Consider the following 12,922-nt stretch of genomic DNA (forward strand, 5'->3'; position numbering starts at 1 on the left):
CCTGAAGTGGTTTTGATGTTAAGAACCACTAAAATAAGTAAAGTGTAACTTCTTAATACTTCTGATTTCTTTTTCTGATAATCGTTCGCTATAATGATTTAATTTTGTTTTTTGGGGATAACTAAATTTCTGTAATGCTAAGCAGCACGTAGACCCTATACTAGCAAAACCATCTATAGGGTACTTATTTGCTCTCAGCTTCTCTTATGCTTCAAGTTATATTTTTTGGTTTTCTAAGCCGTATTAGTCTTATTGATTCTAATTCTTGCAATCTTAGATATTCCAGTTTTCCCACATTTGTGGAATACTCTTTAATTAGCCTTATAAGGTTGAGAATTAAATGAGTTAATTCACATAAAGTGCTAGTGTAGTGCCTGGCACAAGAGTAAGAAGTGAATAAATGTTAGCTATTAGTTCTACTTCTGGGGCTTGAAACATAGTGGACATTTACTAAGTGTTCATTTTTTTTCTATTAACGCAGCTCAAGACCACCTTTAGGAAACATTTCTTAATTATTCCTTTTTACTGTCTGATATTATAGTTTGATATCTACTTACTGCTAATACAAAATAACTATTTGTACTTCAGAAGTATGTTTCTCAGCAGTCCTTTAAAGAGCAACTTCTTTAGAGTAGTAAAAATGTGGCCAGATATAACACTTTTAAAAAACTATAACAGAATGCCTTTGTTTATAAACTGAAATGTTTCTGTATATGAGAAGCTGAAAAATGTTTGAGAACAAGGACATAGACATCTTCTTGAGAATTGAATGGTAATTAGTAACTTTTATTTGAGTCATTAAAATGTTTAACAGTGAATTTTGAAATATATAATGCATTGAAATATTTCTTAAGTTTATGGTTTTCCCAGAACCTGTGCTTAGGAAACAGTAATCATAATTTATATACCTTTAAATCTGCTACTGTTGACTCTAATTAAGAGGTAATGTATAAAATTACATTAATCCTAAAGCATTTCTAATAATTTCAGTATACTTTCCTATCAAGCTTCTTAATCCAAACTGTAGAAGTGGGTTACTTCTTTTTCCTTCCTTTTTTTTTTTTCACCTACCCCAGCTCAAGGGGGAAATTGAAAGCAGATTGGTTGGGCAAAATATAGGTGATACAAATGAGGGGAAAAAATGGAAAATTAATCAGTAATAATAGAATTTGAAGCTTGTTTTGGTCTTGATAGATTTTCCAATACTTACTGGAAAATTTCACACCGTATTTCATTATTTTTAAAATTAGAAAATAAAAGAATTATACACAAGTTCCTTTTATGGTCCATGATCTTATTGGGTCCATTTTTCCTCTAGGCATTAATTTCAATTTGCTGAAGACTCAAGGGAGAATCTTTGTCCCTTTATGCCTTCAATTTTGCAAAGCCTGCTTTAAAACAGGTTTATTATTTCTTGTTTATTGAGTAAAAGTTAAATTCCTCTTTCTAGCATAAATTGGTTACATTTTGTATTTTTCTCCTCTTTCCTGATATGATTCAGATGAGGTTAATTTCTTTCCTGTGCTCTCAAAAATAGCATTCTCACTCTGATCCCTGGGATTTTGTTCATGGTCTTTTCAATTAAGTTATTATATTAAAAGAAATCGTTTTGTTCTGTAGTATTTTGGCAAAGGAATGTGTTTTACTGCTGAGTTAGACTAGAAATTAAAAAATAAAACTTATTGAAATCATAGGAATTTTCCTTTAATAGTGATTACTCCAATAAAAGTTTTGAGCAGCTGAGGTATTGAAAGAAGGGAACTTTTTTTTTTTTTTTTTTTTTTTTTTTGCTGTACGCGGGCCTCTCACTGCTGTTGCCTCTCCCGTTGCGGAGTACAGGCTCCGGACGCGCAGGCTCAGCGGCCATGGCTCACGGGCCTAGCTGCTCCGCGGCATGTGGCATCTTCCCGGAGCGGGGCACGAACCCGTGTCCCCTGCATCGGCAGGCGGACTCTCAACCACTGCGCCACCAGGGAAGCCCTGGAACTATTTTTGTATACATTTTTGGGAGCATATATTTTTATTTTTTAAATTTATGTATTTTTAATTAATTTTTTGGAGTATAGCTGATTTACAATATTGTGTTAGTTTCTGCTGTAGAGCAAAGTGAATCAGTTTTACATACACATATATCCACTCTTTTTTAGATTCTTTTCCCGTATAGGTTATTACAGAGTATTGAGTAAAGTTCCCTGTGCTATACAGTAGGTTCTTTTTAGTTATTTATTTTTTATATAGTAGTGTGTATATGTCAATCCCAGTCTCCCAATTTATCCCTCCCTCCTTTCCCCCTTGGTAACCATAACTTTGTTTTCTACATCTGTGACTTTCTGTTTTGTAAATAGGTTCATTTGTACCATTTTTTTAGATTCCACATATAAGCGATACATCTTTGATATCATATGATATGATATCATATCTTTGTCTTACTTCACTCAGTATGACAGTCTCTGGGTCCATCCATGTCACTGCAAATGGCATTATTTTGTTCATTTTATGACTGAGTAATATTCCATCGTATATATGTACCACTTCTTTAACCATTCCTCTGTTGATGGACACTTAGGTTGCTTCTATGTTCTGGCTATGGTGAGTAGTGCTGCAGTGAACATTGCAGTGCATGTATCTTTTTGAATTATGGTTTTCTCCGGATATATGTGCAGGAGTGGGATTGCTAGATCGTATGGTAGCTCTGTTTTTAGTTTTTCAAGGAACCTCCATACTGTTCTCCATAGTGTATGTACCAATTGACATTCCCACCAACAGTGTAGGAGGGTTCCCTTTTCTCCACACCCTCTCTAGCATTTATTGTTTGTAGATTTTTTGATGATGGCCATTCTGACTGGTGTGAGGTGATACCTCATTGTAGTTTTGATTTGCATTTCTCAATTAGTGATGTACAGCATCTTTTCCTGTGCTTTTTGGCCATCTGTATGTCTTCTTTGGAGAAATGTCTGTTTCGATCTTCTGCCCATTTTTTGATTGGGTTTTGTGTTTTTGATATTGAGCTGGGAGCATATGTTTTTATTTTTATTTATTTTTTAAAAAAATTATTTATATATCTATTTATATCTTTGGCCGTGTTGGGTCTTTGTTACTGCACGTGGGCTTTCTCTTGTTGCGACAAGCAGAGATTACTCTTCATTGCTCTGCGCAGGCTTCTCATTGCAGTGACTTCTCTTGTTGCGGAGCATGGGCTCTAGGCACGCAGGCTTCAGTAGTTGCAGCACGCGGGCTCAGCAGTCGCAGCATGTGGGCTTCAGTAGTTGCAGCGTGCAGGCTCAGTAGTTGTGGTGCACGGGCTTAGTTGCTCCGCAGCATGTGGGATCTTCCTGGACCAGGACTCAAACCTGTGTCCCCTGCATTGGCAGGCAGATCCGTAACCACTGTGCCACGAGGGAAGTCCATGGGAGCATATGTTTTTATTTATTTATTTATATTATTATTATTTAAATTTATTTTATTTTTTGGCCGTGTTGGGTCTTCGTTGCTGTGCATGGGCTTTCTCTAGTTGCGGCGAGCAGGGACTGCTCTTCGTTGCGGTGCGTGGGCTTCTCGTTGTGGTGGCTTCCCTTGTTGCGGAGCACGGGCTCTAGGTGCGCGGCTTCAGTAGTTGTGGCGCGTGGGCTCAGTAGTTGTGGCGCACGGGCTTAGTTGCTCTGCGGCATGTGGGATCTTCCTGGACCAGGGCTTGAACCCGTGTCCCCTGCATTGGCAGGTGGATTCTTAACCACTGTGCCACCAGGGAAGTTGGAGCATATGTTTTTAAATAAGTGTTTTTAGTGTTTTGGAATCTTTGGGTACTCAGAGTAACTGTAAAACCTTGAGCAAGTCACTGAATTTCAGATGCTCCTTTCCTCTCTGTTGAGTGATGGTTTAGATAATTTCTAAACCAAGGTGTTTTGCACGCAACAGCTACCCAGTAAATGTTCCTTTTACTCTCTACTCTTGTGTCTTTGTTTTCCTTTTTAATGATTGTTGCTTAATCTCTTATGAATAGAGAGAGGACTATATCTATATATTTTTTTAACATTGTGGTAAGGCAGTTTTTGAAAAACTACGTAACATTAACCATATGAAGTTAAGCTGTGGTACGTAATCTATATTGAGACAATCTGAGGAAAGGCCTTGGGAAGGAATTTTGGTGGTAGCTTGGCAGAAAGATTTGTTTTAAAGTCATATTTAAAATTACATAAAGTCTGATCTTGAGGTTTCTAATCAAAGATGTTTATTTTGTGCCCCTAATAGAATATTATGTGGTTCTTTGAGACATCTTTGTTCTTTATTTTGGGTAATAGTGTTATATTTGTGTTTTGTGAAAAAACGAATTAGGAAATACTGAATTGACAATACTGACATTGAATTGGTTACATGGAAAATCTTATTTTGATAATTGGGAACTCACTATAGATATCCAGGTGTTTTGAAAAGTTTTACTTAAAAAAATAGAATTGTTTAAAAGTTATAAGTACTTGTGGGCCAGGCACCTGAAATAAGTACTTTATGTGCATTTTGTCTTTAAAAAATCTGAACAGTCTACCCTATGAAGTAGGTAATAATAGTATCCTCAGTTTATGGGTTAGAGTACTGAGGCTTAGGTTAAGCAACTTGCCTAAGGTCATATGGGTTGTGATCCACTTAGAGACAAGAGTTGTTAATTATTATGTTTAACAGTATTTCCTTTAACACTTGTGTAATTTTATCTGCCACATTAGTCTTAACTTTGTTGAATTTAAAGATAATTAGAATATTCATGGGAAATAAAGTTCCAATTCTGAAAACTGGAAATTTAAGTATATAAATATTTAAATTTGCTTTAGATCTTCTGGGATTTTAAATTATAGTATTTTATGCATTATGAAATCATGCTGAGTCAAGATAAAGTAAAACATAAGGTTTTAGTGTGGTGCTTTTTTAAAAAATTCTGTAGTTCAGATATAGTTTCCTTTTCGTCTGGTGAAATAGCCCTTTTAGCCAGTTATGCAAAAAACTTTTTATTGTAAGGCTATTAAGATTCAGGGGTTTAGACACAGTTTTGCCCTCTACTCACCTTTTCTTTTTTTGGGGGTGGGGGGCAGGGGCGGCGGTTTGCAGGTTAGAAGTACTCAAGAGTTTTATTTAATTGAATTGGTAATTTATTAAACCTTTTGATTCAATCTTTTTGGTAGCGTTTCTGGAATGTATTAGTCTAAAATGAATTGATAACTATAGTAGTCTATATCATTTTCTTAAATCTGCTATTTCAAAGGGCGTTACTTTTAAGAATGAAAGATTAATTTTGTGTAATATTGTTATTGCAGTAAGATAGGGTTTTAGGTGTATCAAGTGCAGGCTGTGTTCTTAAAATATAAGTTGTTATCTTATGATTCCTTTGTCCTCAATGTCATCAAAATGAAATTTTTGAGTTAGAGTGGGAAAGAAGATTAATCTTTATAAAACAAGACATCTGGTTAGTTGGAATTTTGCTGTACTCTTTCAGTATAGTAGGACATTCTTCTTAACTAAATTATTCAGTATGGCTCTTTGCCAAGATGTACTTACCTAGATGACCTTGGGCAAGTTACTTAACCTAAGCCTCAGTATTCTAACCCATAAACTGAGGATACTGTTATTACCTAGGTACTTTTAGTAGGGTTTTATTTTTTTCTTGCACTTTTTTTGGCCGGAGTATTTGCAAGTGTCTGTATGGGTGTTAAGTAAATAAATCAAGTAGGTTGATTTCAGAAAAAAATAAAATGTGCCTAGTACTTCCGTATAGTGTCTATTAATCTTATATTTTTTATTGGCCTTTTTTGAGTGCTTGTGGTATACCAGATACCTTTAAGAATTCTGCTCATGTACACACATACAGACACTCATGTAATGGGCTTAAAACCTTTTTGTGTACATTGTAATTATTATCACGTAATTAACAGATGAAGAACCTGAGGCACAGAAAATCACTTGGTTATATTACAGTTAGGAGCCAGGATTTGAACATGGACAGCCTATATCCATGTTTTTAACTACTAGGCTAATCTTTTTCTATAAGTAAAACAAATTTAGTATGTTTAGACTTGGAGTAAATAAAGAAATAAGTGATTGGGGGAAGGAGTTGTAGTCATTATTACTAGTTCTGTATACTCTGATAAAGACTATTCTGTGGTTACTATTCATATGAGACTTTTACTTAGGTAATTATAATTATAGCTATTATTAACAACAGTTAACATTTTTAGAGCACTATGTGCCAGTCCTTTTGCTAAATACTGTGCATAGCTTATCTGTCTTTTAATCCTCATAATTAACTCCATGAGGTAAGTACTGATGTCCCCATTTACACGTGAAGAAACTGAGATTAGGAGATGTTATGTAATATAGTCAAGGTTCGATGGATAGTAAGTGATGAAAATTGAAATTCAGCCAGTCTTATTCCAGAGTCTGTATTCTTAATCTTTATGGCATACTGCCTCCCAGTGTAGTTTGTTTAGTTATGGCTCACTGAGTAGTGTGGAAAAAGATAAATTAATTCCAAGGAAAGACTAGATAACCATTTATTTTTCCATGAAATTCCATTCTTTATGTTTTCAGTGTAATAAGGAAGAGCCATTCATATATAGATATATGTTTAATTACTTGATTAAATTCTTACATAATTTGTGATCATTGGAAATGGGTGTGATAGTCTATCATATTTTCATTTGTTGATTGCACTAATATTGTTAGGATGGATAACTGAATTTTTAAGTAATTAGAGTATGAAAGATAATACATATCATTTAAAAAGAATTTGGAATCACTTTGGGATTCTTCACGGCCTCAGGCATGTTTATGAAACTTGCTTTTCATTTTATCATTGATATAAGGAAATGCTAATATGTAACTATTTCTATTGGGACAAATTCTTAGTTATGTGGTTCTTAGTTATTCTTTATAGTATAATATTTTGGGGGGAAGTAGATTAATTGGAAGATTAATTTATGAGAAATAATATTTTAAGCAAATGATAGTCTGAGGAAAAGTCAGATATATTTTAATATTTATGATGTTGAAATGGAATTTACAAAATAGCCTCTTATTGGTGTGGTTAAGGATTACAAAGTTCTAAATTTCTTATCTAATTATGTTTGAGAATTAAGATAATTCTTATTGCATTCCTATTTCCATTTGGAAAATATAGGAATGTTTGCATTGATTTTTATACTTTGGCTTGGAAAGGAGTTAGTTGATATTTGAAAAATAGTTTTAATTTGAGCTGAAGTGCAAAAGTCATCCAATAACGATTTATTTTTATTCTTGGCTACCGTTTCTTTTTAAGGTATGTAAAATTTCACTGATGGTTTTGTTCCTGTTTTTATAGTTGCATGTAGTCTTTATTTTTCCTTCTAGTATTATTTTAAATTGATTTAGAAAGAGCACCAAGAAAGTGACATGGTTGTACACCTACACAGTAGTATTTAAATATATATAAATAATATAAACTCTATAAATCTATTGTATACTAAAACTTGCTACTTAAAATACCTTTAAAATTATAGCACCATACAGTTCTCATCTTGTTTTGTTATTCATAGTCTGCAGTGCATAAGTTCTCTACTGAAACGTGTGTCATAGTTTGACAATCATTGTTTACAAGTAATTTTCTCTCTTTTTATTACAATGCTTCCCCAGCAAGGACAAGTTTGGAAGGTTTGCAAAGCTTTTCACCTTCCCTCTGCCCGCTTGCCCGCTTTCAGATCAGTTTCATGTTTCATAACTTCTCTTTCTGCAATCCACAACATAGCCATAGTGAATGATGAAAAAACATTAAATTGCAAAACTGTATTTCTTCACACATAATAGTTAACTTTTCAAAGGACACATCCTCTTTAAAATGCAATAAAAAGAAGTTAAGTAAGAATGTTATAATTTTAGTAATTCCCTAAGAAATAGCATCTCACTAGAAAGCAGTTAATTAAATGTCACAGAATGAAACTGAACAGTATTGAAGATTATTCTGTATTGCTCATAGTTCAGATAAAAAGTTCTTTCTAATAATAATACCTTACATTTGTACAATGATTTACAGTTTACTAGAGAGAATGCTGTACTGCTGATGTGGTCAAAATGTAAACATTTCCATTTGTTCTGTGTTTAAGAGATATAGAATAGGTATAGATTTCATTGTTTGAAGTGCTGCTGGTATGATGGAAACCAATGTTGTAACTCAGATGTTCAGAGGAACAGGCAACACAGCTTTAGTGCTGTAAAGACAATTTTAGCAGCTTCCAGTTCTTTTGAACTAGGGCTCTTGTATTAAAATGTTTAAAGTGAATGAGGAAAACATTTTGGAAGAGACATTTAAACATAAGCTTTTATTATATAACACGTAGAAAGAAACATTTCCAGTACTCTACTGAATATTTAATTTTGTAATATTTTAATAGCTTCAAATGAATACAATCCTACCTCAAACCAAGAATTTCTTTTTCTTTTTCTTTTTTTTTAGGTTTGAGCTTTTTCCTTCACTGCTGTTCTGCGCTAACTGCTTTGAAACTTTCCATGCATTTTTTTCAGTAGAAGAACATCTCTGTACTGTCTCCCATTGCATATTTCAGCTGTGACAATCCCTGCACTTTGCCTATTCATTTTGTCACCTGCTCACCAAAAACAAATATCTCCTTAATTTCTGATTACAGATTTGCTATTATTCCTTGGTTTTAGAAGAAGGATGCATTTCACTTTTATTACTGTTGTTTTATAGGCTTGTGGAGACCCCAAGGCAAAACCATCCTACCTTATTGACAAAAACCTAGAATCTGCTGTGAAATTCATAGTCAGAAAATTCCCTGCTGTAGAAACCCGCAACAACAATGTAAGTCATTTAAATTTTTATATTACTTGATTTTAGCCATCTGTATTGGAAGTAGTGGTCAGTATAATGCTTGAAGTAGCTGTTATTTATCTACTTTATATTTAGACATACAAATTGCATACATTGATTAAGGGCTTTTAGAGATAATATTCTTATCTCTAAACTGGAAAAAAAATGAGCTACATTGCCATTTTATTATAGAAAACATAAGATCTTAATTTCTTATATACACTTATTACCTTTCAAATTGCAACAAAGAGTAAGGTAATAGATACATGTGTATTTCAAATATTTGCATGACTAGTTGGGGAGTGTTTTCTTATAGTCATAGACTTAACTGTCTTGAAGTTAGAAAATGTCTTCATAGGGCTTGTATTGTTTTTAGTAATTAGCTGTGTTTAGCTTTAAAATGTATTTGTTTCTCTAGTTTTTTTTATAATTGAGAAAAACATTTTTGAAAAATAATATAACAAGCTGATGGTGTTAGGATCTTTATTATCCCATATTACTTTTCTCTGATGGGAAAATTTTTCATAGTACTCTATTGAAATATTTAGTCTTCCCAATATGTTCACATATCTTTTGGTAATTACTTATAATAACTGCTATGAATAACTAATTTTAGGAAATTGGAGTTATTTTTCACCTTGCTGTGGCCTTTTCATTTAAATTTTGTTGACTTGGAGTCTTTCTGCATGTCTTCTCTTTTTCCTTTATTTTTTTCTTTGATAGTCTTACGTTATAATTCTTGCTATCTCTTTTTCTTAATGTACAAACTTAGTCTAGAAATTTCCTCTTACATGTGATTTCCCTACTTCTAAGAAACTCTGCTTAAGAAATATTTTGTCATCTTTTGGTTTCCTCAAATCATGTATGTTCATTGAAGATTTGTATTAGCCTGTTGATTCATCTTTCACTTAAAAATATTTTAATATAGAGGAAAAATACCAGTCACAATTAACAAAATACATCTGATAAAGTGCTTTTTAAAGAATTAATTTTAAAAAGTTTTTATGTTTTTTGTGAGTATGGGTTAATAGAAGTCTTTCTTTGTTTCACAGAAGATTGTGTTTTATCATTGGTATATTAAGGTATCACAATTAGTTCCTGATTACAAGTGAGTGATTCAAAGCACATATCCTTAAGAACACTGTTATTTGTGTGGAGAACTCTTTTTTAGTTATTGACATTAATTAGCTAACTCATCTGAGAGATTATGTACTCACTCTAAATTAAAGAGATTTTATAATAAAATCTGTCTTATGTTTAATTTCATATACACTTCTCTTTTTCATGGCTCAAAATCTCTGTGATATGAGCTCTTCAGAGAATCTTTTCAGTTTAATTTATATACATATAGATGTAAATTTCTGTGTGAGAATGAGCATTTTCTTAGAAAATTAGCAAGATCTGATTAAATATATATTCACTGTTTCATAACAGTAAAATTTTTTGTTAAAGAATAAATAGAGAATCTTTGTTCTTGATTTGCTGGGCAAGCTGTTTACAATAATGCTGTTGGGGGGTTTTTTTTGCTTGTTTGTTTTTTAATACTTACCTTTTTAACTTTTGCAGTACAAAATTGATTTTTTAAATAACAGCTTTATTGCAATATGATTTACATAGCATGCAGTTCACCCATTTAAAGTATACAATTCAGTGGGTTTTAGTATCTCCACACAGTTGTGCATCCAATGCCACAATCAATTTTAGAACATTTTCATCATCCCCCTAAGAAAGTCCAGACCCAGTAGCAGTCACTCCTGCCAACATCCACCCTCCCCTGCCCCCAACCCTAGGCAAACATGAATCTGCTTTCTGTATGCCTGCCTATCCTGGAGATTTTATATAGAGTCAAATAACATGTCTTTTTTGACTGGCTTCTTTCACTTAGTGTAATGTTTTCAGTCTATTCAAGTTGTAGCATGTATCAGTACTTCATTTCTTTTTATTGCCAAAAAATATTCCATTGTGTGGGTATATCACATTTTATTTATCCATTCATCAGTTGATGAATGCTTGAGTTGTTTCTGCTTGACTATTATGAATAATGCTGCTACGAATATTTGTGTAAAAGTTATGTGGACATATGTTTTTTATTTCTCTTGGATATATACCTAGGAGTGGAATTGCTGGGTCATGTGATAATTCTATGTTTAACCTATAAAATCAATTATACAACGTTGTTGAATGTTATGACTACTTGTAGAATGTACTCTGGTTGTTTTGTTTGCAAAGTCTGAGTTCTGTCATATGGTCTTTACAACTATTCTATGTAATGCTATTCTTTTTTTTTTTTTAACCTCCTGAAGCACTGCGTAGTTTTTGAGTATTTGTGAAGTTTTGTGATCTTATTTTGATTTGGGCCTGCTAAAATCCTTTGAGAAGTTCCTAGCCAGTTTAGGTTAGGAAATGAGAAGTGAGGAGTTTAGTTTTATTGTTATATTTAATTCTAGAGAAATAGTTAATAGAAGCTTAAGGACAGGGAATGACAGTAGCATCTCGTATTGATAGGAGCTTGCAGATTTCTGGCTACTAAAGCACACTGAAGAAATAGTATTGATATCACAGTTGGTTTTTTTCTTTCTTATTCCTTACTCTTTTCTTATTCTTTGGGCCATTGTATAAATATGTGCTTCAGAACATGCTTACTTTATCTCAGGGATCAAGAAGATTACTGGTTAGCACTTTTTTGTTTTGATTTATGTTATACAAGCACCACTTGTCCCCAATTTCAGAAAAGGCAGTCACGAAAATTAAGATTTTTTCAGTGAAAAATTCAGCAAAATTTTTGCTTTCAAGTTTCTAAAATAGATCCTTACAAAAAAGCCAGTCTTGGGCTTCCCTGGTGGTGCAGTGGTTGAAAGTCCGCCTGCCGATGCAGGGGACACGGGTTCGTGCCCCAGTCTGGGAAGATCCTACATGCTGCAGAGTGGCTGGGCCCGTGAGCCATGTTCGCTGAGCCTGTGCTCCGCAGCGGGAGAGGCCACAACAGTGAGAGGCCCGCGTGCCGCAAAAAAAAAAAAAAAAATGTTGATTTTTGATTGTTTCTTTAGTAACTGCTCCTGCTTCCAGCTCCTATACTTCGAAATCCAGTAGAAGCTGGGAGCACATAGATATCTAGTATACAATGAAGGAAGGCAGTGCCGACTAATAGCAGAATTGGTTCCTAACATGGCTTCAATAAGTGATGATGTTGCACTCTGTCGAGTCACTTTTACTGTCTTGCTTAGGCCTCTTTGTGACCAGTTATAAACTTACAAACTTTCCCCCCCAATTCTGGACTTAGGGAGAGTCTGTACCAAGGAATGTGATTCTGCTTTTTTCCTGGGTCATGGTGTTGAACTAAATGCCCTATACGCTTCAAAGCAGCTTGATTAAGTAAAATTCATATGAATAAAAGCCATCCAGTTTTATAATTATAACAGACACTTAATTGAGTGTCTAATATGTGCCAGGCTATATATTTTAATGGACTTTATAGACTTTCTTATTTAGTTTAGATTAAGGAAAGCGGTTCTGAGTTGAGAGATTATCTAATTTGCCTATAACATGATATCTTCCATTATTTTGAAAGTGTAACTGTCAAATGGATTTATGATTTGTTTCTCATAGGTTTCTTATGAGCATATAGAGGGAAATCTGTTATTTCCCTGGATGGAGAAAATAGTAGAAACTCCTTATTTTATCAACAGGTAAAAATTGTTTTGCCCAAGAAATCCTAAAAGCTAATATTCAGGTGTATGTTAAAACTTTTCTTAAGAAATTTTTTTTTCTAAAAGTTAGAAAACTTAATTTCCCTTCCCCTTTCTTCCTACACAGTAAAAGTATCTGGCACGAAAGTGTCATTATGGGATTTTCCTCTTTATTGTCCATTTTAGTACAAAATTTTGGACTTGATTCCCAAATTAAGGGGGAAATGATATAAATTACTGTCCTGTATATGTTAAATTAGATCTTAATGCCCTAAGAATGAAGACATTGTGAGTAGAGTGGCACAATAATAATATAGGGATTCTGGACTTAGATACAGGCCATTATTGAAATAATTTGAAATTAAGCTTTCAGACTTAGAGGAATATTTTGTGT

General features: G+C 33.5%; 1 protein-coding gene across 3 annotated transcripts in view; it reads left to right on the forward strand.

Moving 5' to 3' along the window:
* The window catches only part of NCKAP1 (NCK associated protein 1), a 103,943-nt gene that overhangs the window by 7,515 nt on the left and 83,506 nt on the right, over nucleotides 1-12,922 (forward strand). For all 3 annotated transcript variants that reach the window (XM_060152499.1, XM_060152497.1, XM_060152498.1), the window contains exon 2: nucleotides 8,723-8,833. In XM_060152499.1, the coding sequence (XP_060008482.1) occupies nucleotides 8,723-8,833 (111 nt within the window). The remainder of the gene's footprint in view (nucleotides 1-8,722; nucleotides 8,834-12,922) is intronic.

The sequence above is a fragment of the Lagenorhynchus albirostris genome, chromosome 6, assembly GCF_949774975.1.
Source record: "Lagenorhynchus albirostris chromosome 6, mLagAlb1.1, whole genome shotgun sequence".
Lineage (NCBI taxonomy): Eukaryota > Metazoa > Chordata > Mammalia > Artiodactyla > Delphinidae > Lagenorhynchus > Lagenorhynchus albirostris.